This window comes from Corticium candelabrum, chromosome 18, assembly GCF_963422355.1.
Source record: "Corticium candelabrum chromosome 18, ooCorCand1.1, whole genome shotgun sequence".
NCBI lineage: Eukaryota > Metazoa > Porifera > Homoscleromorpha > Homosclerophorida > Plakinidae > Corticium > Corticium candelabrum.
Genome location: NC_085102.1, coordinates 3432286 through 3458779, shown reverse-complemented (window position 1 = coordinate 3458779; position 26494 = coordinate 3432286). Strand labels below are relative to the sequence as shown.

General features: G+C 39.5%; 4 protein-coding genes and 1 non-coding gene across 5 annotated transcripts; all 5 read left to right on the top strand.

Annotated features, from left to right (window-relative positions):
* The first annotated feature begins 3538 nt into the window (after window positions 1-3538).
* Window positions 3539-4195, top strand: LOC134194314 (uncharacterized). The gene has a single exon (XM_062663242.1). The coding sequence runs from the start codon at window positions 3629-3631 to the stop codon at window positions 4079-4081; it is 453 nt and encodes a 150-aa protein (XP_062519226.1). The 5' UTR covers window positions 3539-3628; the 3' UTR covers window positions 4082-4195.
* A 1288-nt stretch (window positions 4196-5483) lies between these two features.
* On the top strand, window positions 5484-7369 carry LOC134194151 (gamma-aminobutyric acid receptor subunit beta-3-like). The gene is made up of 4 exons (XM_062663061.1): window positions 5484-5809; window positions 5865-5947; window positions 6007-6183; window positions 6582-7369. The coding sequence occupies exons 1-4, from the start codon at window positions 5676-5678 to the stop codon at window positions 7169-7171; spliced, it is 984 nt and encodes a 327-aa protein (XP_062519045.1). The 5' UTR covers window positions 5484-5675; the 3' UTR covers window positions 7172-7369.
* LOC134193690 (uncharacterized) lies at window positions 7272-9773 on the top strand. Its single transcript, XM_062662528.1, has 6 exons — window positions 7272-7322; window positions 7841-7933; window positions 8916-9054; window positions 9221-9334; window positions 9392-9496; window positions 9689-9773. Exons 1-6 carry the CDS (start codon window positions 7272-7274, stop codon window positions 9718-9720), a joined length of 534 nt encoding a protein of 177 aa, XP_062518512.1. The 3' UTR covers window positions 9721-9773.
* On the top strand, window positions 7865-7937 carry Trnar-acg (transfer RNA arginine (anticodon ACG)). Its single transcript has one exon. It is a non-coding gene; the product is annotated as a tRNA-Arg (tRNA).
* Window positions 9774-18095: 8322 nt separating the features above from the next.
* LOC134193984 (uncharacterized) lies at window positions 18096-25716 on the top strand. Its single transcript, XM_062662862.1, has 7 exons — window positions 18096-19502; window positions 19571-21441; window positions 21687-21834; window positions 21897-22594; window positions 23412-23492; window positions 23548-23724; window positions 24456-25716. The coding sequence occupies exons 1-7, from the start codon at window positions 18138-18140 to the stop codon at window positions 24709-24711; spliced, it is 4596 nt and encodes a 1531-aa protein (XP_062518846.1). The 5' UTR covers window positions 18096-18137; the 3' UTR covers window positions 24712-25716.
* The last annotated feature ends 778 nt before the right edge of the window (window positions 25717-26494 follow it).

Here is a 26494-nt window from a genome sequence, read left to right as displayed (position 1 = left end):
GATAATTACGTCGTGACAGACAGTACGGAATAGACACTGCTGATTTTATTTTTATTTAGACTTTTATTACTACTGTTTCCTAAAGAAAATAATTTTGTTTCGCCTCGAAAAACTTTATATGTACGGAGTTTCTTTTCGCGCGTGCGCTTTTGACGGCGTGCTGTTCTGGTGACAGGAGATTTATTTCCGCAGAAGAAGAGAAATAGACGTCTCTGTTCGTTGTCCGTCAACCCGAAATGTCTATCCAAAGTCATACCAAAGCCAATCAGTACAATGGACGCCCTGATCCCCACATCGGAAGACACCAGCGAGATTGTTTTGCCACAGCGTCTTTTGTAAGGCCGAGGTTAGAGTGAGTGCTGAAATTTTGAGTGATGTTGACGTTGATAGATGTTAAATTTTTCGGCTGAGATCGATGTGTAGAGGAGTACAGGTGTGTTTCTTTCAGAAGTAGAAAAAGACTAATTCGAAAAATACCTAATTTAATAATTAACTAGGAAAGCTGCATTCTAAAGGAACTTAATTGATTAAAAAAGAAATTTTTTAGTAACCTCGAAAAAATTGTTTCGCTAAAAATGATCACTAGGGTAAGCTGGTCACGTGAGACTGGCGAAAATGATGCTAATTATTAATTAAAATTGCGCTTGCGTAATTTGGCTTCAAACTTACTCAGCAAGCCAAAGTAAGTTATCTCTTTACTAGTCAGCGAAAATTTGACAGCAATACGGTACCTTGACAGATCGAGTTTTTCTATACGAGATCTGCAAGATGGTGTTGAGCTACGCAAGTGTTGACTTGTGTCTTGTGGTAGCCACTTTTGCTCTGAACATCGTACCAAGCAGTAGGGCACGGAATGCTGAAGACTTCAAGTAAGATCGTCTACACTCTAGAGTACATGCATGTGTCGAAGATAATGAAACTAATTCCGAAAGTGTTGTAAAATTTATTTGAAACATGCACTAGTGCAGTTTTACGTGTTTCTGTTGTGGTGCTTTACATGCTAAAGTAAAGGAAGATACCTGTTTTACTTACAACGTGACGCTGGGGCGTGGTCACATGACGTAGCAAGCCAGACAATCCCTGTACGTGTAGGAAGAAATTAGTGCTTTCATTGAGAGCTTCTCTGAAAAGTAATTTAGCTTGATTCAAACGATCTAGCTGCTTCTCTTCAGACTACAGGGAGTTGTGGTGATGAGGGCGTGGTTAATAAGGGCGTGGGTAAATGACGTACAGTGCATGTGTAAATAAATGTGCATTTATTTGTAAATTAAATTTTAAAGTCTGCTCTTCTGTTTCTCTCAGTGATTTCAGGCTACCCATTAAATATTGAATTTAGCCAGCCTTCTTTTCTGTAGTACGTAAGCGAGACTTAGACAAAGAAATTGTAGTCAGCCATAACGTGTATACCATTCTACACTGTTGCACGCATGCTCAGGTTTATATACTCAACACGTTTTAAATATATTGTGTAATTACGCAAAACTACATGTCATTCGATGGCCTTTGTATACCTCAACGTATAGACCTTTTGTTAGAACTCACTCTATTGCCAGGGGCGGATACAGGCTGAGGCACCTGGGGCACGTGTCCAGTGCAATACTAGACTTGAGTTAGTTAGTTAGAAGACTGCAATTTGACTCTTTGCATACCTGAATGCAATTGTTCTACTTCAGTGGTAGAATGATCCAAAGGCGTCGCTCAATAGGGGCCTGGGTGGGCCATGGCCCCCCAATATTAGTAGGCGTGGCCGTCTAGACAATTGACAATGTCTAGTGATATGTTACTGCGTAGTAGCTAACTCCGCATTCTACTGAAATGGAACTGTTACAAAATGTGTTAGACATGTAGGTTTTATTTCATATCGTACAATGCCTCGAAGTTCCGTACAAAATTTAGCGTGCGTTACGCAGTAGTCATGTCTTCGGAACCCGGAAAGGCAGCGAAGAAACGGAAGGGTCAAAAGCTGTTAACCAGCTTCATGAAGTAGTTTCTTTCCGTATGGTGATGATTCAGTCAGTTTCGGAATATGTCTTTCTTGCTAGACGCCGTTCTACTCCTGCTGGTGTTGCGTCAAGTTCAAGGTTGTCTACGCAGGGAAGCCAGATTGGTGGTTCAGCTGAAAGGTTTAGTGTTGTCGCGAATGAACTTTCCACTGCATCAGAATTGCCATTAGAGTCTTCCCTTCATCTTTCCAGTACTTCCGAAACACTTCCAGTCTGTCTTGCTGACCGTGACCCAGCGAGGGGTTCTCGAAACGTCGTAGTCAACAATGGCCCGTACCAACCCCTTGGGAATGACTTGCAGTTGGGGGAATTTCCTAAGCGTACATTTGCCCAGAGACAGATCATTTCAGGAGCACTGGTATACCAAGTTCTTGTGGTTGGAGTACAGTCCGGGCATTGATGCTGCGTTTTGTTTTTCTTGCCGGCTTACAGTCAGTGTTGGATTAGACAAGCATGGAAAGCCTGATCAGGCTTTCATAAGCAGAGGATTCAAGAACTGAAAGTCAGCTGTAAGTGATTTTAGAGATCACGAAACGTCACTCAGTCATACGTCAAGTATGGGTGTGTGGCAAAGTTTGAAACAGTTGGACGTGAAAGGAAGTTCTGTTGCTCAACAAATGAGTTCCGGTTATCAAGCTCAAATCCTTCTCAACAGAAGTAATGTCAAAAAGATATTTGAAGCCATCCTTTTCCTAGGGCGTCAAGGCCTTCCATTGAGAGGTCATGATGAAACAGATCAGTCACTGAACAGAGGAAATTTCCTGGAGCTACTTGAGCTAATGTCCAGAAGTAGCCCAGATCTGAAGCGTGACTTACAGGGAAGAACTCACTACACCAGTCCGTCAAGTCAGAATGCGATGATAAGTCTAATTGGAGACAATATCCAATGTACGATAGTGAAGGAAGCCAAGGAAAGTGGGATGTTTGCAGTCATATGCGATGAAACCGTGGACTTGTCAAAAGTTGAGCAGGTGTCTGTTTGCATTCGCTATGTAACTAACAGTCTTCAAGTGAGAGAGCGTTTTCTTGGCTTTTGGCCTCTGGCAAGGACAGATGGTGAGTCTTTGTTTCAGCTGTTGACGAATGTTATGTCACGCCTTGATCTACCAATGGCTCTACTTAGAGCGCAGTGCTATGATGGGGCTGCTAACATGAGGGTTAGGTATTCAGGCTTGGCAAGCAGAGTTAGGGAAGTTGCGAAGAAAGCCGTTTACGTGCATTGCTACGCCCATCAACTAAATCTCACCTTACAGGATGCTTGCAAAGGGGTAATAGCAGTTCGTAACCAGCTTGGCATCGTTTCTACTCTCTATGAACTACTGGAGAGGTCGGCAAAACGACACTCGATTTTTCAGGAAGTGCAAAGACGACGATTGGAGGCTGACGGCCAACTGGGCAATTGCCCAAAAACGTTGAAGCGTCACTGTGAAAGTAGGTGGTCATCGAGATACTCGTCCATTCATACCGTAAAGGAGCAGTTCGAGGCAATGCTATAAACTCTAGAAGAACTGGAGAATGATGCAATAATTGGAGCTGATGCTGCCGCTCTTCTCAAGTCCATCTCTACTTTTGGCTTTTTCTTTTGGATCTCCGTGTTGGACAAGGTGTTGAACGTAACACAGGCGATGTCTCTGTACCTCCAAGGTTCCACAGTGGATCTTCAGCTGGCAAGAAAGTACGCACAGTCTGTCATCAAAACTTTCGAAGATTACAGAAGTGACAAAGAGTTCAATTATTTATGGAAGTCTTTGCTCAATGATAGTCGGAGACTGGGACTGGAGCCACCTGGACTACAGAGACAAAGGCGACTACCAAGACGATTGGATACAGGTGGTTCTGAACACCATAGTCCAAAGAGTGCAGAAGAACTCTGTAGAACAATGTACTTCGAACTCTTGGATATTTTGATGACACAGCTCAGAGACCGGTTCTGCAGTGAGGATTTGACGATTGCTATGAAAGTTCAGAGTCTACTTCTAGAATCCGCGACAACTGAAGAACCCGACTTACAGATGGTCGAAGATGTAGTACACTTCAGTTCTACGACGACGACTTTGATGCTCCTCCAAGTCATGTGAAAGCCCAGCTTCAGGTTTTCTATAACTTTGTTAAGCAGAATGCTGGCGAAAACACCGTTCACACTGTCAAGGAATTGACCGTATTCTTTGTTGACCATGGTTTTAGAGCCTTGTTTTCAGCTGTCTTGCAACTGTTCAAGATTTTTCTGTGCACTCCAGTGACATCTGCAAATGCAGAGAGATCGTTCTCTGCACTGAAAAGACTGAAAACTTGGCTAAGAACTCGAATGTCGGATGATCGGCTCCGCTCACCAGCACTCATGTCTTTTGAAAAGGAACTTACAGCAGATCTAGAAGCCAACGTCGAGGACTTAGTGTTGCAATTTGCTGATATTACTGACCAGCGTATGCCTTTAGTGTAACCCAATTAAATACATTATCATGAATATGACAACTCATCCCTCTGTATCTACCAATGTTGCTTCTCTGTGTATTGTGATACACACGCGCGCGCACGCACACACACACACACACACACACACACACACACACACACACACACACACGAGGCCAGTTTAGTTGAATGATTAGCACTCTCGAACGCGGGGCATGATAAGAAGCCTTGCTCTTCCAGCGTGGCGATAATCCTAGCGCTGGCCCCCCAATTTTGGACGTCCAGCGACGCCTCTGAATGATCTTAGGTATATGTACTGAATACCATCTTCTGGTCTGTGAGAAACCAACTGGGACAGCTGACTCAGTGAGGAGAGGTGACGGCCTAGAGTACACGCACCTCATGACATGGTCTGGTCTGCGAGGTATTATCCGAGACAGATTAATAATTATTCGGGTGTTCTCCGACAAAGGTGCCCCTGTATCCGCCCCTGATTGCAAGTCATAAAACTATAATTTTTTTGTGAATCCTTTTACAGTTTAGTTTTCTCTAGAGCCCTAACTATATAGCTAACAAAATTAATTAATTTAATGACAATTATTTAACTAATAAGAAGTCACAATGACATGCAAGTTGGGTGTACAAATACTAGCACAGACTATAATGCAACAAGGTGGCCTGAAGTTAAAATATCTAGCTGAGTAGTTAAATACATCAGATGATTAGTATACTCATGCTGTATCATGAAAGACAATAGTTGATAATGCATGTATTCATCAAATTTATAGCAAATACTATATTTGGTACTAGCTCTGCAACGACATGGTCTAATCAAGAAATAACGTTTAATGCAATTTACGATCTGCTCCACTCCACCAACTACAGTAGCCACGTGTTGCCTCACCAAGCATCTCATACATCAGCAATAACAACCAATGCTATCAGTAAGTGAGATTGTAGAACAACTTGAATGTTCTGCAATTTTTGTTTTGGAACACATTGCTTCTCTCAAATTGCTTTTTGTATTTTATCGTTTACTTTTAGCACAAATAACACCAAAGGCTTTTATACTACGAGTTGGTGACATTTCAATGGATGACGTATTTCTAAAGATCGCAAATAACACAATCGTTTAATTACTATAAATATTTTTTTAATTTGTAGGTTTTTAACGTGGATTTTTATTTTACTCAACTTTGGGTGGATCCACGATTAGATGGACTTTTGCACAACGTATCAAAGTTTAGATTAAGACGAGAGATGATAAACAAACTGTGGCTACCGGACACCATCATTCGAAACAGCCAAGAATCTACCTACCCAGATTACAGCAAACAAGACAACGACGAAGTGGTTATTCTCCGTCCAGGTGGTGTAATCGAGTATACAAGCAGGTAGAGAGTGAGTTGATTTGTGTAAAAATGATACTAGGCTAGCATTCTTTTCCAGAGTAAGTTCTGTTTGCTTTTGTTCTCTTGATCTTCATTGGTATCCGTTTGATGAACAACACTGTAAAGTGGAATTTGAGTTTAGTGAGTAGATACGTTTACTTTTTACACTAAAATTTGTATACTTGTGTTTATGCTTCTAGTGAGTTACGACGTGAATGAGGTGGTGTATCGTGAACCAAAAGGTTTTTATTGTGTCAGTCTGGCTCCAGGTGTTACTCTTCCTACTCAATATGTTTTACTGAATGACACAATCGACGGTTGTATTGTGCAAAATTTGACGTATGGAAGAGGAGGAATAGGAGGTTCTGACGTTGCAGGTAAGACGCAGAATTAATATAAATGATTGCGAATTTAATAATAATTAATTAAAAATACGAAGTGATGAATTAGTACAACGGAATAGGTTCCAGCTTTTGTGAAATTCATACACAATACTTTTAGATAATACATGTATAGTGATATGGATTTGATGCAGCATCGTTGTCATCAAATGATTTAGCTTATCAACTTGTTCGCATACTCTAATTAATGAATTGGTCATTCTTGTGTGGTTACTCTCACAGTTACACACACACACACACACACACACACACACACACACACACACACACACACACACACACACACACACACACACACACACACCGACATCAGTCTATACAAACATTGTAATTTTTTTCTGTTAGTCAGACACGTTCTCTTTTTTTACCTGCAGATTATACAGAAAAATATTCGTCGTTCCACATTCACCTACACTACAAACGAAATCATGAACCAATTGTCATCCGATCTCTATTTCCAGCTGGTCTCATAGCATTTAGTGCGTACCTCAGCTTGTACCTCAAAATTCAACCACCACAAGCAAGAATCGTTCTCACCATTACCTGCTTTCTTCTCACACTAACTCTAACCGTAGTTAACCGCCAAACGAGCAGCATCGACTACCTAACAGCTGCAGATTACTACGTTCTTGGGTGCCTCGTCTTCATCTTCAGTTGTCTCTTGGAGTTGGTGATTGTACATCGAATTTCTCATTGGAGAGACGGGGAGAATTGGCTGTGGGCAATGCTAAAAAAGCTAAGTCGTCGCACCCAAGCACCACAAAATGATCAGGTTCCCGATCCTAATGGTGACATTGAAATGCAAGAACTTGACCCTGCTGGAAACGAAATCGACGTACGTCGTGTAAATGAGATGACATCAAGATTTATAAAAAGAGCTCGTCATGTAGACGAACTATTTCGTTTGATATTGCTTGCGGTTTTTGTCTTGCTCAACTTGATCTATATCGCTGTGGTTACGTAGCAAGAAAGCTGTCGACCACTGCACGGGACTGCTGAACACATTTTTTAATTAATCAGAAACTGTCGTTTTAGTAAATCTTTTAATTGTTTGCTTGCTGTGAATGTCACAGTTTGTCATTATTGTGCTGTTTGCTATCAATGACTCTCATCAGGTATTAATTAGAGCGGGAGTATTTGTAAAAATTGATGTTGTATGGTTTGGTGCAAACGTAACTTGTCTCTTCGTCTTTAGAATGCAACAGCAGTAATAGATACCGTATGTATGTATGTTAGTTGTTTGTTTGCTGTGTCTGTTAAAGTTTGTCATTATTCTAAGTTATTGAGGGTATTTTTAAAAAATTGATGCTAAATGGTTAATCGTTTTGCAAAATTTAACATTAATACAACAACAGATATGAGTACCGTATACACGCGTGCTGCATTTCAAAAACAGATTAGAAACTACGAAACGTCATTGTTTAATTAATTAACTATACTTATTTAATTAATAATTGTTTACTTAAAAAACTAACTTTTTAAACAATTTTCTATATGAATTCTTAGAACGCTTTAAAAAATAATCGTTAAAAATCTTCGTCAAAATTGTACCAACAATTGCTTTGCTAGATTTGTTTTACTATTGAAGTTGCAAGGCACGTGCTCATGAGTACGTGTATTGTTGATATGTTAGGACATTATTCGTTATCACTCAGCCGGCCCTGTGGCGCAATGGATAACGCGTCTGACTACGGATCAGAAGATTCCAGGTTCGAGTCCTGGCAGGGTCGCTCATTTTGTTCTTGTTTTAGTGTTTTTGTTGGGACTTTTTTCGCCTTGTCTTCTTCTAAATTTCGTATATTTTAGGCCTGCTCATCGTTAAATCTCTTTGACAAAAGAAACATCTAAAATCACTAGTTTAGTAATTTTTATAAATTTTGTAAATTTTTAAAAACTTCTATCGCGGGAAAATGAAATTAATTACCTCAAAAGCTAGTTTGCTGCTGTGTCGCAAATAGACATACCCTGTAGTTATTTTCCACTCGTTGTTTCGTAACATACGGGATAACTAGTAGATACGGGACAACAAGTAACGGGACAACAGTAATTATCGCGGGTCTTTGTGTTCGCAAGACAAAGAGTTTCTTACCTTCAAATATTGTTGCGGAATGCTTATTAAACTACAGACGTTACAAACAGTAGCGTTAAACTGCAGGAAGCCTTTGACTAAGATTCGCTGGCTCGGACAGGTCAGTCAAACGCACGAGATTTCTTTCACTTCATTTCTAGTCACTCACTAGTCTAGACCTCAATGGTTTATCTAATGATGATGCTCTGTGGACATTATGGCAACGTCAGGGTACGTAAGTGTACACACACTGTACTACAACTTTGGCAACGACAGTTTCACGGAAGCCAATTCAAACTAATGTATTCTACAGGCGACATTTGATTGAGTTGTTAGTGAAAGAGTGGTTAGAGTGGACTGAGGGTATCTGTGGTCTTTGATGGGACAAAGAATATTGCCACTTTTAGCGCAGTTAATTGATTAATTAATTTTTTGAAATTCAGATCATATGCCGTTATAACTAGGAAGGTCACGGGTGGGAAATAGGATAATTTTAATGGTCACAAATTGTAACAACAAATAAATATAATTTTTTTACAAATTTTGGTTTATTTCTTAAATTTGGATTTTGCTTTACTTTCCAACTTTTTGATTTTAGCATATCAATCTTATCAATCTTATGTAGTTTTTTATCATATAGGATGTGGATGTTGTTCATTCGATTGACAATGATAGGCTTTCGAAGCTACACTTGCCAACTGGTCGCATCAAAAGGAGAATCAGGCAGCTGAAGAAGGTTGAAGACAGAGGATTTTGTGCATTGAATGTATCACAAAATGGTACTAAATCTAAATTTAAACGACAACTTATAATAAAAACTTTGGTGGCTGCATGTGATGAATGTGACCAACAGCTAACACCTATAAGACGTAAATATTAAACATTTTTGTTGATATCAATAGAGTCATTTGAACTACTTTTGATTGACTTTTTTTACATTTTTAGGTATGATTGTGATTGGTGTAATGAAAGATGGCCGACTCTTTGCATGGAATAAAAATACTGACATCGTTGACAACATATGTAGTCCCTGCAGTTTAGAAAGTGTCATTGCTGAAGGTCTAGAGTTTGGAGTCTTGGTGATATTAATATTGGTATCAGTGATATGCTTTGTAGAGCTTCGCCTTCAGCTCTTTGTATCTGATCATGGAGACAAGATTGTTTTATCAGTTGACTTAGCTACGATTTATGTGTGGCATAAACTTTTAGAAAGCAATAGAGGTGAGTGATTCTAATGTATTTTGTACGAATGCAGCAGTTTGTGTCGTTCTACTTGAAACTATCATGTGCTGACTGTATATCATGCACAAGCTAATTCGTTAAACTTAGATTGCTTAATAGTAACCCTGCTCAGATAATAACCCATACATCTGATCTTTTTTAAAAGAATAGTAACCTGTGCTTGATTAGTAGCCCATACCTTGGATGTCAGAGATCAAAGTTAACACACAAAACATTGAGGGAACAAATCTGGCAGAAGAGACACAGTCAGAAGAAGATGAAGACAATGATCATGACGAGTCGATGAGGACATTATTCTATTTTATGTTGAAGACATTGAGTAAACAGACTATAACTATTGGTAGCTGAATAAGGGTTACCGTAACTTGACAGTTTGCATGTGGCAAGTGTTTTTTTCTCATACTTGCATACGTCTTTACTTCAATTAGATTCAACGAACCATGATAGCAGACACTGAAACACGTGCTCGATTACCAACCCAGCTTAAATAGTAACTCGTATTTTGGATCAGTTTGATAAAATAGTAGCCATGGGTTATTATTCAAGGAAATAAGGTAAACAATTTCCGTGCTTTATTTACTGTTTTGTAGGGATGTGGTTAGAAGTCACGCCAAGAGATGGAGACGTTTCGGTCAGTTTGACATCTGCTGCTGATTGCACTTTTTGCTATAATCAGGTATGATGAATTGATTCTGCAATGTTTTGTTTTTGATGGTGTGGCATATATTAATGTTTAGGATTGTATTGGTAATGATTTTGATGCAGCTATTGTATAATTAAAATAATTGTATCCTAATACAAGTACAGACAGGGACATTTATTTGTTTGATAGGCACATATGCAGGTTGACAAGGCAATAGTAGGTTGCCTCAATAGTAGACACAACTCTGTAAATCAGTAGAAGTGAATTGTCTTGATTGATGTAATGTATTAGCGTATGGATACCAATGAAACTGATGACTGCTGTATACGATGATCATTCTTGCATGGGTATTTGGTATCAACTATCGTACCTACTCTTGTATCACCCCATCCCCGTGGCACGTCAGCTTAGTAGTCTGTGGGGTATGGGACAGGTCTTGCTGGAGGATATGACACCTTAGGTGCTAATTGGCAGAAGTGTGTGACTAATTACTACAATTTCCTTCCATTTGTGACTCTGTACTCATCAAGAACAAGTAGGTGGCACACATCGTCTTCAGTATTGCCCCAAACCCTGCTATTCCATGTGTCATCCATTCGCTTTTAGAAGCGGTAGTCAATATGTTATTAGGGACGTTCAACCTGCACCTTAGTCATGGACAGATAGGTGTGGCTGCCGTATGACACTACTGAGCCATGTTGAATATGCCATTCTATGATGAGGCACTTTGTTTCTATTGTAAAAGAGTAACTTTCCTTGGTGTGATCGAGATCTCAATGTTTAGATGGCAACCTATGCACTAAGTTTTCATGTGGTGCTAATTAACACCAATTAAGTGGAGCTTTGGTGCAAGAATGTTAGATGCTGGGTCAAAGTTGGGGATGGGGCTTGATGGATAATGGTGCGATAAAAGAGTAGGTACGATAATACAACACTATTAATCGATACTGGTTTCGTAGGTTATTCCTTTATTGTATTGTGTTGTTGGCAATATCTTATTTTTGCAGTTACTAGGGTAATCCGTGGTAACTCTGTGAGTGATTTGATACATGTCCATATATTGCTACATGTAAGTGTTGTACTTGCTTGATCGTACTACCATATGGAGCAATAGTTTTCTGCTAATCAGCATGTGGGCGATCATATCTGAAATCTCAATCGTTCTTGAGATAATTCAGGACTTTTGTCGGCATTGCTAGTCTTGTGGGTGAGCAACTTCGTGAACAGAGTTTTGCTCTGGCAACTACGACTTACGAATGGTTGTAACTACTGTATTGCTTGCTTGGGTATGTTTCTCTACTGCATTTGTTGTGGTAGCGACAAATAAGGCACGTCTATTAGAGCTTTCGCTGTACCATACGAAGTTTTGTGCAGTGTAGGAGGCGTTTCTGTTGCTATCGCTTTGCTATTCCGGACGTCCATTCAAATAGCAATCGACTTGCTATGAAACTCATAATCCTACTTCAAGTAGTTTACTAATAGTAGAAGAGATTCAAATCCTAAACTGGAGGTAAAACGCTTCACGCTCGAACAGACTTAGACATTCACAGAGTTGTCCCGGTCACAGAGTTACCCCTACTCAAACTTAGAATTACGGTATGTGAGATATCTTTTATTGTATACTAAACAAAGTAGACATGCAGCTATTAGTTGTTGTTCTTTAGTGGTCTGATAAATATTTGAAGGTGACGACTATCAGCAGGATATGTACTACTGCTTTAGCTCTCTTTCTTAATTAAAAGATTAGAGGGTTGCTAAGCAGAGTGGAATATAAAGCAAATTTTTGGTTGGACATCGTGCTCTAGCAAGATGTTGACCTGACATTTAAAATTTTTGGCATTCATTCTTATTTGATTTCACAAAATTTCTTGTAATTATCGACATCAACATCTAGTTCAATTTCTTTATTTGTTGCATCATATTCACTACTGTATTTATTTGCTATCAAAATATAAACTGTTACAGTATTACAGTATTGTCATTTATGCACTCACCCATCTAGGGATCATCAACTCTATAGTTAGATTTTGCCTGCTGCTTCTGGCCGTCAGTTGTCTAGATGTTTGGGTCTCTCATTGATTCCCTACCATCCACGCAATACCGGTAACTATTATGCCTTGACCAATCGTGTAGGTATGTCCAATCAAAGCAAAGTGTGGTTGGTCATGAACACCAGTTGGTTGGTCAATGACCGATTACCGACCATTATATTCCACTCTGCTAAGGGTTATCGTTGTATCTAATGTTTTGTGATTGGTATGTGTAGCTTTTAGGAGAGGTGACAAGTTTTACTGTTGTCTGTAAGGAAACTCCAGCAAACGGCAGCCTAAAACTGAGACAATTGCTGATTTGTTGGAGTGACTATCGTCAGGTCTTATCACAGTGCATTCAAGATGGAACCGACAATTGTTATATCAGTGACTCTAACTTGACATTTGAAAAACAGACGAGTGACTCATATATGAAGGATTTCAGACATGCACCTTTTACTGCTTCTTGGTTCACTCAGGTTCTCGATGTTGTCCATTCAGAACGGTTGGAGCATTATGAATCAAATGATGGTGACTGCGAGTACGTGTTACGATACTCTCCAAATGGACAGATCTTGGCCATTGCTGTGAATCATTTGAAACCGTTAGATTCACTCATTGTGTTTGTATCTCAGCCAGAGAATGTCTCAACAGCTGTTCCATTCTATCAACCTTCTAATTGTCCTGAATGCTCGTCTGGATCGTGAGTACTCTCAAATAACTATTTATTGTACTGTGGGCCATTACTTCGTGTCTTCTGTCTTAATTAATGATTTACACAAGTTTAATTTACCATATTTCTTTGATTAAGAACCCCGAGTTAGTATTTGTTCAATCACTTGAGTCCATGGGTTATTATTCGAGCATGGTTTTTTATTCTTTCAACCATTTAAGAGAACAAACAAGCACCAGTTTAACGCATCTGTCAATGCAAGATACAGATCTATTTACCAAGGTAATACGGTATTTCAACTATTTTTGCTCTTCTTGTCCTCGTATTAATTTCTCATTGATTGCCGTGAACTTACGCTTTCATTGTTGAATGTTTTGTCTGTCCACTTTCTCCTTGAGAGACACTGCTCGAACGGATGTCCTTTCTGCTTCCAACACCATGTCTTGTTTCTGCTGTAAAGAGATCATTTTCTTGCGTGATGCCATTGTTGAGAGTTTCTGGAACACTTGTAGCCTTGGAGCTCTCATCATACTGTGGGTTTGGTGCATAAGTTACTTGAGCATAAGTTACTATTTTTTAAATTGCTCTAGACTCTGGGTTGCTGTTCAAGCATGGGTTACTATTCGAGCAGGGGTTTTCAATTGAAGAAATACGGTAGATGTTACTGATTATAGTATAGTCTTTGAACAAAAATACAACACAATGACAAAGACCTATTATCTTTTAATGAGTTTGCAGTCTTTTTGAAGGTTTAGTACTGAGTACTGTTTAGTTTATTTGGCAAAGCATTGTGATTGCTATGATTGTCATTGTGTGGTTGTCTGAGATAACCTGATCGAATATTCCACTTTGATGTTTCTCTTGTTTGAATTGTGCATAAGCAGAGAACAAGATTCTGGTCTTGTCTTGTCAGCTATATTTTTTATTATGTATATCTCTTTTTCTTAGTCTGTGTGATGGCTGTTCTTTTCCTTGTTAGTGTGTGGCATGTGAGTGACATGCAGTGGAGTTTGGATTGCATCTTCTTGGCCTGTGTGACAAACAGAGGGGCACTCAGTCTTTTCACTCGGTTTGGAGAGCCTGTTTTTATTCAGGTAGAGGATATCGGTTCTTGTCAACAACACTTACCACTTCATCCATTAGTATTTATCAGGTAGGGCATCAACATTCTAATGTTCTTTGTTTGTACTGTTATGATAGTTGTGTCCATGTTGTATGTCGTTAGCTAAGGCTCTATCCACTCTAGGTTTATGTAATCTATTTGCTCACTTCTGAATTTTGGTTACTTTCAGATTTGCTGCTGTTTTGCCTTAGTGTGCATTGCTTTTTTGGTGTTGTGTGTTTAAGTACCATGAATTTTGTCATGTTTTATGTCGGGTTTGTCTGTCTGTCTATCTGTCTGTCAACTCTAGTGGGATTTTTAAAGAGTTGTCGAAGTTGTCGAAGTACAATTTTGATGATTTTCTGTATGATAAAGACGTTCAACATTTTGTTCATTGACTGTTGTTGTTATGCCTACGTACAGTTAGCTATTGTTATGGGTAGAGTAAGAGTTCAAATATAACAATCTGTCTGTCTGTCTGTCTGTCTGTCTCTCTGTCTGTCTGTTTGTCTGTTTCATGTATATTTATTTTTATTTGCTTATCAGCTTTGCTTAGTTGTTTGTTGTCATGTCAATTCATCACTTTTTATCCAATTGTTTGTTTTATCACAATGGTCTCAACTTTCGTTTTGTTCTTCTTTGTACTAGTAATTTTTCACGTACTGTATAAGTGGTTATTCCTGCGAAATGTGTGAAGAAATCACAGAGCGCAGAAATAGAATAGGCGGATATTTAGGCCCAGAGCTGTATATCCTCGTATATCCAGACCTATCCTCGGAGTTTCAAGAAGTCACTGTTCTGACATGTACATGTGTTTCCCACCCAGTGACTGTCTTCCTGGTTGGGATGCAGAAATTTAATCTGCAGTAATTAAAAATTTTGTCTAAATTCTCAAATTACAGTAATTTAAGACTGCAGACATAACCAGTTATACGATATATTTACTATAGATTGCATTGTATATCATTGCAGTAATGAATGCTCTCTTTAGCACTTCTGCTGATGTAGGAGTTGACGTCTCCTCTCCTCTCAGGCAGTCATTCTCTGTTTCGTACCATTACTCTCTCAACAGAATACTAGTCTCTGATGGCTATAGTATAACTGTACTTCAATTTCCTTGCGACTGGGATTCTAGCTCTGTGGTCAGGACCCTCTGTGTTGAGGCTAACAAATGTCTTCAACAAACAGTTGATCTTGATGTTGAACTGCAATGTCACAACTCTGATAACAAGATAAATTATCCAGTGGATGAAGCTGACATAGCTAGTAGCGGTTCATTGGCAGATGATCAGTTTACATCTACTCACGAACTAAGTGTAACTGCGAGCAGCTTTGTCGTCTCTGATTTGAATATCAGTCAAGGTGTGGTTCAGTTTGCTGGTATTGATACTGATTTTTCAGTAGCAGGTGGATCAACAGATCGAAAACATTTTGTGAAGAGATTGTTTTCAGTGTTGACGACTGCTTGGGCTTTGATTCTGTCAGATGGCAAGCGGAGACTAGAATCAAGAGATGATGGCAGTGTCATTTTTCAAAGAGGTTTAGTGAGTGATGCTGTGTGTTCTTGGTTGCTGGATGTTTATGGCATTGCATGGGGTCTATGTGATGAAAGTTACAAACACTTGTTGCTTCTTGAAGAACAAGAAAGGATGTCTCTGTTCCAGTCTGCATTGAGTTTAGTGAATTTGGACTCCATTCGCCAACAACGGTTAGATCTGGTATTGAAGATGGTAAGAATGTTTGTCAGTGGTCAGTTGTCCCAGCCGTGTTTGAATGATGATAACATTGATAAAAGAGTCAATTTATTGACTCGTTTAAGAGAACTTATGCTATTTGTAGACAGAGTTATTGCTCATTCGTACAATTGGCACTCATGGGATAGAACATCAAGACAAGAATTGCAAGACTCTTTATTATGCACAAGTGATGTATTTTTGCCTTTTATGATTCAGTCGCAATTGACTGGTGTGAGTGTCAGTAGTATGACACATGCAACAAAAGTACCCAGCTGTTGGAAACTGATTCATTGGGAAGCGAAGTCACTGTCTGCTCGTCTGTTGTCATGCAAATCGTCACCCAATTCTGACATTGCCCAATGTGCAGATTATGAGTCGAACATACAATTAGTATTAAAGAGTGCATTGAAACTGTATGGTGCTATTTGTGGTGACGTTCAACGTTTAGACTTAGACATATCAATGAGTAACTCGCAACTGGCTGGTAAAACGTACTTAGAGGATCAATTTGAGAAGCAGATTGAAACTCTGAAAAGCGGGACTGTTCATAGCCATCAGACTTTAGATCGAGACACTGAAGTTAGTGAGGAGCTGCCTTTTTCTGATGGGGACGAAAGCAAGCGGTTGTTGTCACAACTCATCCTTCACTTCTATCGATATGATATTCGTTCGGCTCTTCTGCTGCTTGACTCCATTCTTGATGTTAGCTGTTATTACCTCAACATGTCTGTTAGTGAAGATTCTTCGAACCTTGATGAATTACACAGAATAAGGGATGTTGCTCAAATACGTCCAGGATCTGGCCAAAAGAAAGAGACTACTGCATCTGAACTGTTAGATTTCTTACCTCTTTTAACAGTCAAAAGCTCACACGGTGCTAAGGCTGTGAAGTGTTTTGCTCAGTTGATAGCATCCTACTTTGCCAATTTGCCTTTGTTGGTTGCTCCTGCTCACTGTCCAGCTGTTTCACCATCGTTAAGTGAGCTCATTCATGATGTTGCATGTGTTGCGGGAATCTCGAGTAGATTTTCTGAGGTGTCCAGAGATCTTGTACGTGAATCAATCAAGGAAGGGGGTGTGGCAGACTGCTGGACTGTTAATTTGGCAGTTGAATTGTTGTTGGTGTGTGGTCTTACTAATGATGCAGTCTGGTTTGTTTACAGACTTGGTGACTGGAGGAATGCGTTTACGTTATCAACTATTTTATCCCATCATAGTGACCTCTGTAAGCTGCATGAGTCAAAGATTGACCTTCAGCCACATACTCTTATCAAAGAGTCATTAGAACGACACATGTATGTCCAAGAAATTAGAGATAAGATTACTCTATTTCTTAGTGAATGTCAGAATTATCGAATTCAAGTGGATGAGGATAGACTAGGACGGTCACATATTGAACGAATCTATGAATTAGTGATAGACACGGATCCTGAAGATTACAGTTTAAATTGTGCAAAGATTGAAGATGAGCTTCATGCAGCAGCAGTGGCAGGCTTTGAATTGATGACATCTCTGACCAATGAATTTTTATCTTATCTGAAACGTTTAGTGCAGCAAACATCATGGATAGTTGCTGCCGATTTTGACTTGCCAGCTCCACCTCCATTTTGTCCACAGTCGTGGAATTTGTCTGCAGAATTATCTGAACAGGTAGTTATTGAGACTGGTTTCCGGCTACTTGTGCACATAGTAGTGAGAGCTTTAGTGTCTTTGCTGAAAGCAGGATGCTGTCTACATTCATGTATCTTGTCATATGTAGAGCAACTAAGAAAAGAATTTGTCAACAAATCAAAAAGCTCATCATATTTAAGAGCATTTAGAAAAAGTCGTGAAATGTTAGATGATGTTGTCATCTTGGAAGCGAGTCCAATTCTGTCAATATTCAGAGACTTATGTGGTGTTCTTTGGCTGCTGCATGTGAGAGACGAAATTGCACATCATCTGAGGAAGTCCAGAAAGGGATGGAGTGAAGCTCAAGTGTCTGACACTGTTCAGTGGTTTGACAGTGCTCTTTGTTTTGATCAGTGTCTTCTCGATTCTGATGTATTGAAAAAACAGTTTCTGGTTCACCTACTTGATTTTGGTGATCGCAGTTGTGTTGCTGAATTTATAGGTAGACATTTTAGAGATGAGATAGGTAGCCAGAAAGAGAGTTGTTACAAGAAAGAGCTGAAGCACATTGTTGACATTATTGACCCAAAGGACATTGGCTCACCTAATGATATCTCACGGTTGTCAATTTTATGCAAAGGAAAGGCCGATGAAAGAGTATTGTGTCTGCAGACTATGAAGCAGCAAAGTGGGTCTGTGAACTCATTGATGGGTGATCGTCTAAATGTGACGTCTCTAACAGGAGTATGGAGTTTTGATGTAGGTTCATGGGAATGTGAATCGTCTAAAATTTTTGCTAAATATTTGAACAATTCTTTTGAAGTGATGTTAGCTCAACGTGTGTCCCACACAGTGCATAGTAGTAGAACTCAGACTCCTTGTTTGCCTTCACTACACAAACTCTCAAGAGTGTCATCTGCATGTGAGACTTCTGCAAAATGGCCTCAGTTATTGTCACTTATTGTGTGGTTGCAGAAATGGTCTGATCACGTTTTTGGAACAAGTGTAACTTCAGAAGCAAAAATAGAAAGAGGTCATTCTTCACAATCATCCATCAAAGTCAGTTTGACTGTAGAAACCATCGCAAGTACTTTGCTTTTAATAGAAGAACGGTGTGATTATAAGCATACTGATGAAAAGCAGACAAAGTTGTTGGAACCTGCTTTCAAACAGCATGAGATGAAGCCTTTACAATCATTGCCTATGTTGGCTCAGGCAGGTACTTCCAACAAAGATGAGACTTTTAGAAACATGAAATCTGAAGGAGAATTAACCTTACCATCTCAACTTGGATCTTCTTTATCTTCTAATATAGCAAGTTTTGGTGAAGCTTGCAGCAGAAAAACTGGAAATGATGATACTCTTTCTACTGTATCTATGGTTTCATGCGAAATTGGTGCAGCACCTCAAGATTCCTGTAGTGGGAAAGTCACACTGTTGACATTGAACACTAGTGAATTACTGGAAGATGTGCTCAATGAATTGAGCAACGTGACGGGTAGTGATTGGTCTTTTTACAGCGAACGTTCAGCTCAGAGTGTACGTCCATTGCCAGTTAAGCAGGATAATGGGTTTCCTCGATCAATGAAGAGGACTGATGAGACATCATGTCCGTCTAATTCAAACTCGGTTGTCTTGTCTGGATTGAGCAGTCACGAAGAACAGACATTAGAAGTAGGAAAGTTAATATCTGCGAAGGTGGACAGTAAGGACGACTGTGAGGTACACGACTCTGAACAGATACAAGTACTAGCTCGTGATGATGAGGATGATAGTGATGATGATGATGATAGTGATGTAGCTTCAGGTGTTGCGTTGCATATTTCAGTACTTCCAAGTAAGAATCTTTCAGAAGTAACACGGATAGGACATGAGGAAAACCGCTTGGTGGCAACAGACTTAGTAGAAAAAGAAGTATCAACTGTAGTGGAAGGCAGTTTAGAAGCTTTCTTAGAACCTTTTATTCAAGACGTTCCTAGTAATGAATTAAGCCCATTGGTAATGGCTACAGAAACATCAGCAAGGCAGTCATCTACTGAACCAGTTTTTGAGGTTACAGATTACAGGGAAGCGGGGCTTTCCCAAATTTTAGGGCAGCCAGCAATGAGTGGTTTAGTTGAAACTGCTGTTGTGCAGCAATCACTGGCTCAGCAGCCATTTAGTAGAAACGAACTTCATCAAATTCTTCAGGTAAGATTCATTTCTGGAATAAAGATTTGGACGTTCTTAGCTTACTATATCGTGCTTTTATTTTGTAGGCTCAGAGATTGTACATTGAGCAAATTATGTCTGTTGTGGAAAACAAAAATGATCCAAGCACATTTCATTGTACAAGCATTGGCGTACAGGCACAATTAATACCAGAAGAAGCAGCTTTACAGTATAGCAATGTCAGCATTGGTTCTCAACGAGATCTGTCAGCTGATCTATGTCGAAAGAGCATTGCCAGTTTTCAGAGGTCAAGTATGTCTGATGTAGGATCATTACAGGATGATGATTATTGTCTTGAAGTTCTGAACCACTCACCTCTTCTTTACATCGATACATCTGTATTATCTGAAGCGTCTCCAAGACCACAAACAACAACAAACGTGAACAATGAAAATTTGAAATTAAGGAAGGACACAGTGATCATTGATGACTTTGTTCCGATGACATCTCTGTCATCAATGCAAGACAAAGGAAGTTTTGAAGAGCAGTTTAAACAAGGAGACTATAATTGCTCAGATCAATCATTTGATACATTGAGGCTGCTTTACTTGCCAGATGAGAGCCTTGGTAACTTTTCTTACCCTGATTCTGACTTACCCTGTTTTGCACAGAGAGTCTGTTCTCCTGCATATAATAGTGTTCATGCCATTGATGACAACTTCTCCAACAACGTATGCCTTTCTCTCCAATTTTCTCCTCAAGTTGGTGCAGCATTTGTTGATGCTCCAGCCTCTTCTGCAACTGAACTGCCTTTGCTACATTTTGATTTTAATCATCCTGTCTTTTTTGATGAAATTTCTGCAACACGTAGTGCAGCTGAACCAAAAAAGCAACTTGCTGCAACAGAAGTCGGTATTGAAGATTGCAGAGTGTCGTATGCAGAAGGTGCAAGAAAAAGAAGGCGAGAAGCAAAGCAAGGGATTTTGCCATGCAGTGAGAAAAGGGTTTTTAAAACAGTTGAAACGCAGACGGACAATAATCATGATGATTCTCATGGTCTCTCAAGTGTAAGCGATATGGGACTAACTGAAAACGAAGACGTCAATGCGTTTAGACCTAGTGAAACATCTAAGGATTTGATTAGTGACAAAGAGGTTCCTGAACGTCCTGTTTCTGAGTGGTCTCCATCTGTTGCTGCTTTTTACAGACAAGTTGAAGATGTAGAAACTGAAATGGCTGATAAGCAATTAGAAGGAGGAACTGATATTCATAGCCAATGTAGAGGTCACGGTTGGCCTTTATGGCATAAAGGATTGTCAGCAGCTGAAATTGAGATGATGCCTATTCATAAAGATGTGAATCAGGTATCTGCAGCTGTTCAGACTGATAAAATGGTGCAAGATGAGAGTTTTTCAAAAGAACAAATTGCCATTGTTCGAGACATTGAGACACAGGTGTGCATGAAAGATGCATCAACACAGAGTCAGCACATCGATCAAGATATTAGTGTGATTGGAGATAGTGTGACTGAAGATGAAGTGGTCGACAGTTCTGATTTAAAGCCAGTAGCCAGTAGTGGAGACAAAGTGGAGTCAGAAGGACATACATCATTGTCTACAGATCTGCCACAAGTTCTTGCACCTCATCTTTTCTTTGGATTGAAATTTGCTCATGGAAACGAAGATGACACTATGAGAGGTGATCGTGACTTTATCAGTGTGGTTGACATTCCAGCTAGTTCCTTGAACGACCTCCCATCAGTTGATACAAACCCTCAGAAAGAGATAGTGTCTGAAGTTTTAATGGAGAAGCCAGGGGAGGGTAGGCAGAGAGAAGGAGAGCATTATGACACTGCATCAGCGAAGAGCTCTGGAAAAGGAACTTTAGATCTTGTTAGGGATTCAGATGAAAACCAAGTGCTGCAGATTGGAGATGGTGTTACAACTTATGTCTTTGGTGAAGAGCCAACAAATTCAACGTGAGCAAATTAACTTTTAGTTTCATTTGATCACTGTTTTTCTACTTTTACTGCTGATGAAAAAAATACATTTTATTGTAGACAAATTTCCATGCATGGACTGACATTGTTTCTAGCACATGCGTACTTTATCTAACACATGCTGGCATGTTGTATATTTACAACAGTAATGGTTTGATGTAACCACTGTTTTTAAAACACTCTGAGTTCAGTTCAGTTTGTTATGTAATGGTGTGATATGCTAGACCTGGAGCCATATCAGGAGCTGGCGTTAGTGCCCTTCCTATTAAGGATGCTCGGTTGAAGACTCAGTTGATGGCAATGATGGAGCAGCTTGATGCTATAGAAGAGACTGCCAAACATGTAGAGGAAGAGTTCAAAGACTCAGAATTGGTAAGATCTCAAAAGTTCAATTTAATTGGATTGTATCTTGGAGATAAGATATTTTGTATTAGCTGCTTCACACAATTGATCAACTACAGGCTGTCGAAGAAGCAAGGCAACCTCGCAGTATTGTTCAAGATTTAGAGTCACAGCTACTTCGAGAAAATGACAATATTGTAAATGGTGAAGACTGTGAAGCATCACTTTTGAAGCCATCATCATCGTCTGACAGCATGCAATCCACTGAAGCAGCCATTCAGAAGACAGAGCATGCCCAAAGTCCAGATGATAGAGCCGGAAGTCAGGTTTACAGATTTGTTGAGTTGAAAGATGAAGCCAACAATCAATTTCAAGTGGATGCCAGTAGAGAGAGTAAAGAAGGAGGCACTCATCACGTTTCTTCAAAGGAGTCGCTTTGTGAAGAAAGGACGAGTTCTCTCAGTTCTGTAACAGTCGATATTGGAAATTTTGAAACAAATTTAGCTGACAAAGGATTCGCCAATGAATCTGAACATATAGTGGGAATTGTTGGGCAAGGAAGCTCTAGAGGTACAGTGGAGCCGTCTGGTACACCTAAGTATGCAATGTCACAGTTGACATGGACTGCAGCCAAGGTTTCGAATCATGCTGTTCCTGTTCGAACTAGTGTACAGTTAAGGCCCAAGTTTGGTTCTGCGCTTGACGTTCATTTGAGAAGAGAGAAGGTGGAAAGAGATGAACAGCATCATGATCATAAAGCACCATCTAAGTCTTGTGTAATGCCGCAAAGGTTAGTGAACATTGGGATAGTGGGCAAATGGAGTTATAACATTTGAAACATGAGCAAACGGTTTGTGTTTGTATAAATGCTGACTGATATGCAGCTACTGTGATTGGTGTGTAAGTGCAGACATACGAACACAGGAAAAGCAGACAGACAGACAGACAGACAGACAGACAGACACAACGATGTAATGCTACTGTCATTTCAAGAAGACTTTGCGTTTACTGGAACTTAAAAAGAAAGTCGAAGACTGAACAATAGCATAATTATTGCTAATGTGCTTTACTGTACAGCCGTATATAGAGGCTAGTTTCTGTAGGTTTTTAATTTGTTAGTGGTTATGTGCAATTGCGATAGTAGACTTGCTTAGTTGTGTTGTATGTAGATTGAAATGTTGAAAAGATATGCATTGACAGACAGACAGACAGACGGACGGACAGGCAGACAGACAGGCAGACAAACAGACATATATATTTATCCTACCAGTGACTCCACATATGGTACACATGTACAATCAAACTTTAACCAAGACATTAGTCTGTGTAGGAAGACTTTCTAAATTGTCATGACTGGCCTAATAGTACAGACAGACAAACAGACAGAGAGCCAGCACGACAACCAGAATTAGGAAAGAGCAGTAATACCAGACAGTAAATAAATGGATACGTGAACATGCAAGGTAGTAGAATGAAGACGCAGATAACTAGCAGAGCTATTTTCTTTGAATAACAGATTGAGGTCACTGTTTACCACTCCCAGGCAGACACTAAGATGAGCAGTCAATAAATGCAGTCACACGCCTCCTTATGCTGTTTGTTTATAGTGCACTGACCAGATATCACTTGAAGAAGGCGCCACCTGTGGTGACCATGAAACAAGTCGAACAAATATTCAGCAGTAAAGGGTACCGTATCATATGATCAGTTATGAGTCCTTTGTTGGGTATTGCTATTTGACAGGTCGAATGAAACAGCAAATCAACGCCACAAATTGTGTCAGTGGATGAAACATCAAAGAGCCAAGCGGCATACAGAATTCATCAGCCATCGAGCTCAACTACGTGGTGCAGAAGCACATCCGTTTTCATCTCACGGGCAATCAGGAACATATCAACATCGAACTACCAAGATCAAAGAGTAAGGATCAACATTTACATGTATGCTATGATTAATATTAATGAATAAGTTTGATTTCCAAATTTGCTATGGAGTGGGCATTGAAACCTCAGAAATAAAATGTACCCTACTCCTTTTAGTGTTTTTCAAGACTGTCTTTTTGTGGTTCCAAGAATAATTTAAGTATTTTCAAATCAGTTTTTTGAGGTCTCAGAAATAGAATGTACCCTACTGCTTCTAGTGTTTTTGCAACTAAAATAATTTTGAATTTTTTGGATCATAATTTTTCAAGGTCCTTGATGTGAGCTAGTAGTCATTTTTTGATTCAATTATTTTCGTCCAGTGACAAGATCTAGTAATACCTCAACGACACTTGGCACAATAATGCCATCTTGAGCTGCAGACTCTCCTGTAGCGGCCATTTTTGACAATGTTTTATGCGTACGCGCAAAGACAAAAGTCTGGACATGTGGCAATTTTGAGTCCCAAAAATATTTTTATTATTCTATAAATTTTTGAAAGAATATTACTTGAAAAACATTGGAAGCAATAGGGTAACGTCAGAAGAAGCATTCAGCAAGTAAACTGTTCTCAGACTTTCAGAATCACAACTGTGATATCCTGGCATTGTGAGGTAAATTGATTTGGTGGTCTGTTTGTGATCATTGTTTGCTCTGTTGAGAAGTTTCAGTGCACACGTTGCTGCTTGGTAGCTTGTTTGGCTTATTGTAAATGTGGGGTTGTGTGCTCAGGCAGCAAAAGAGAGATCATGTTGCTGAACGTGTTCGGGAAGCATTCAATCTTATGAGTAACATCGTGGCTCCATCAAGATCAAGTGTGCAGTCTAATACGGGACATCGTCCAAGCGATTCTGTTGTTGCCTTGAAGCAAGGTATTGGTCTGAATAGTACCAGTCCAGAGCAGAGTGTAGGAAATATATCTTTGTCCTCGGGGAGTGTTATGAGCAATATTGACTGGGAAGAAGTCGACAGAATTCTAGATGACTAGTCTCTACTGCATGCTACCTGGTTACACTCATGCTGTAAATACATATTTATTTGTGTATTTGCAAATATTTATTTATCTATTTATATATTTGTTGTTAATTTTGTTGCAGAGTTACTTCTTTACATTGGTTAATGATGATATCTTTATTGGTCATCTGGTTGGGGTTCCTGGGTGGCTGAAAAGAAATGTTCGTGAACGTTTCATTCATTATTGTCCCGATATTACAATCGTGGCTAGACTGTCTTAGAAATCTAACGTGTTATTACGCATGTGCAATGTGATTGATGTCTGCTCTTCAAAAACGATAACCAATATTTTACATGAGTGACAGTAAGTCTTCTAAAATTGCCTTTTTATTAATTTATTAATTAACTCTACAATTGACATTTTATTGATTAATTGGTTATCTCTACACTATTACCTGATGTTACACTTTCATTTTTCAATATGGAGCGCAGTGTATTCTCGCCTTTGGGCTTGATTTCTTAGTGTCTACTATAGTATGTTTTCAGCTGGCAGTTGAGAAACAAACCTCCAACTTTGCATCTAATCAATTATGTACGCATGTGCAAGATGTTGCTATGTATATCTGCTGCGACACCACCGTAGAATTCAGTTGCTTTCAGTCTGTCGATTAGTATCACGCCCGTTGAAGAATTTTTGCATCATAATGGGAGACAAGCCAAAGACTGATTGGGATAAGGACGCTGCGGCTAGAGTGCAGAGTACTGAAGCAAAGAAGCACGGTGGCGAGGTACCTGAGGGCAACTATGCAAGAGATGCTCAATCAAAAGCCGACAAAAACGAAGCTGCAAAGAAGTAGCTGACGATGATTGTCAAGAGTTGAGTCAACAGAAAGACTACAAACAGTTGACTCTGAATTTGTGTTGCGCGAGTTTGTGCATGTGTTGTCTTGGAACTGTTTGCTGTTACACTTGTCGTTCGTCTTTTGTACGCCTATAGCGTCGAGACTATGCGATCTAATTGAGATTTGTTTGCACAAGAGCTCTACAAGCGTTCGGACGTAGTTCACTCTTGTTGTTTCGAAGTGTGCGTCACGAGTGGGTGTAAATTCGTCGGGACACATACCAAGTTGTACAACAACATCTCTCACTCAAGTATATGCACGTTAAAATCACTTCATGGTCTGCAGGAAATTATGTTGAATTTCACTAGGCTTTTGAAAGCCTGTACTTGTGTTTCGTTGGTTTGTTTGTTTGGAGTCATTGAAATTTTGCATTGTAGTCACGTGAAGATTTCCGTCCCATGCATTCCCACAAGACAAATTACTATAGTTTTGCATAATTAGGGTCTGTTAGCCAGAAATTCGATGGACCTCACTCGGAACGTGGGCGGTTGTGTTGTGTTCACAGTCCGTGCAGATAGTCACTCCGGACTAATCAATGGCATGACTGTTCAACGTTTATTTACCTCTACTCTTGATATGACCAAAGTTAGCAAACTCACAACATTGTTATTACAAATTTCGCTATTGTTGCAGAGTATAGGATAAATATCTTAGTACAGTAGTTCTTAATTAAAAGATTTGGGGAAAGCATCACGTGGACGGAAATTCTTATGCAAATGTTGCCTAGAAGCAGCGTGGAACCACCTTGACTGGAGCACAACAAATTTTTCGTACTTCGTTGGTTTTAGTGAGTGGGGAGTGTTTTCTCAGTAATATCTTGCATCGTCGGTCACGCCATTAATTAACGTGCTGAACGATACGTTTAATTTAACACCACGCATGCGCGCTATGGAGGCAGAGGTACATGCTGTTGGT

What these genes read in the sequence shown, in the direction of transcription:
- LOC134194314 (XM_062663242.1), top strand. Translation starts at nt 3,629, where the DNA reads ATGTCTCTGTACCTCCAAGGTTCCACAGTGGATCTTCAGCTGGCAAGA.
- LOC134194151 (XM_062663061.1), top strand. Translation starts at nt 5,676, where the DNA reads ATGATAAACAAACTGTGGCTACCGGACACCATCATTCGAAACAGCCAA. An exon ending in GTAATCGAGTATACAAGCAG is followed by an intron (nt 5,810 to 5,864) that starts GTAGAGAGTGAG and finishes ATTCTTTTCCAG; the next exon opens with AGTAAGTTCTGTTTGCTTTT. An exon ending in TAAAGTGGAATTTGAGTTTA is followed by an intron (nt 5,948 to 6,006) that starts GTGAGTAGATAC and finishes TTATGCTTCTAG; the next exon opens with TGAGTTACGACGTGAATGAG.
- LOC134193690 (XM_062662528.1), top strand. Translation starts at nt 7,272, where the DNA reads ATGTCACAGTTTGTCATTATTGTGCTGTTTGCTATCAATGACTCTCAT. An exon ending in ATTGAATGTATCACAAAATG is followed by an intron (nt 9,055 to 9,220) that starts GTACTAAATCTA and finishes TTACATTTTTAG; the next exon opens with GTATGATTGTGATTGGTGTA. An exon ending in AGAAAGTGTCATTGCTGAAG is followed by an intron (nt 9,335 to 9,391) that starts GTCTAGAGTTTG and finishes TATGCTTTGTAG; the next exon opens with AGCTTCGCCTTCAGCTCTTT.
- LOC134193984 (XM_062662862.1), top strand. Translation starts at nt 18,138, where the DNA reads ATGTTAGCTCAACGTGTGTCCCACACAGTGCATAGTAGTAGAACTCAG. An exon ending in AGTTCAAAGACTCAGAATTG is followed by an intron (nt 21,835 to 21,896) that starts GTAAGATCTCAA and finishes ATTTTGTATTAG; the next exon opens with CTGCTTCACACAATTGATCA. An exon ending in CGAACTACCAAGATCAAAGA is followed by an intron (nt 23,725 to 24,455) that starts GTAAGGATCAAC and finishes TTGTGTGCTCAG; the next exon opens with GCAGCAAAAGAGAGATCATG.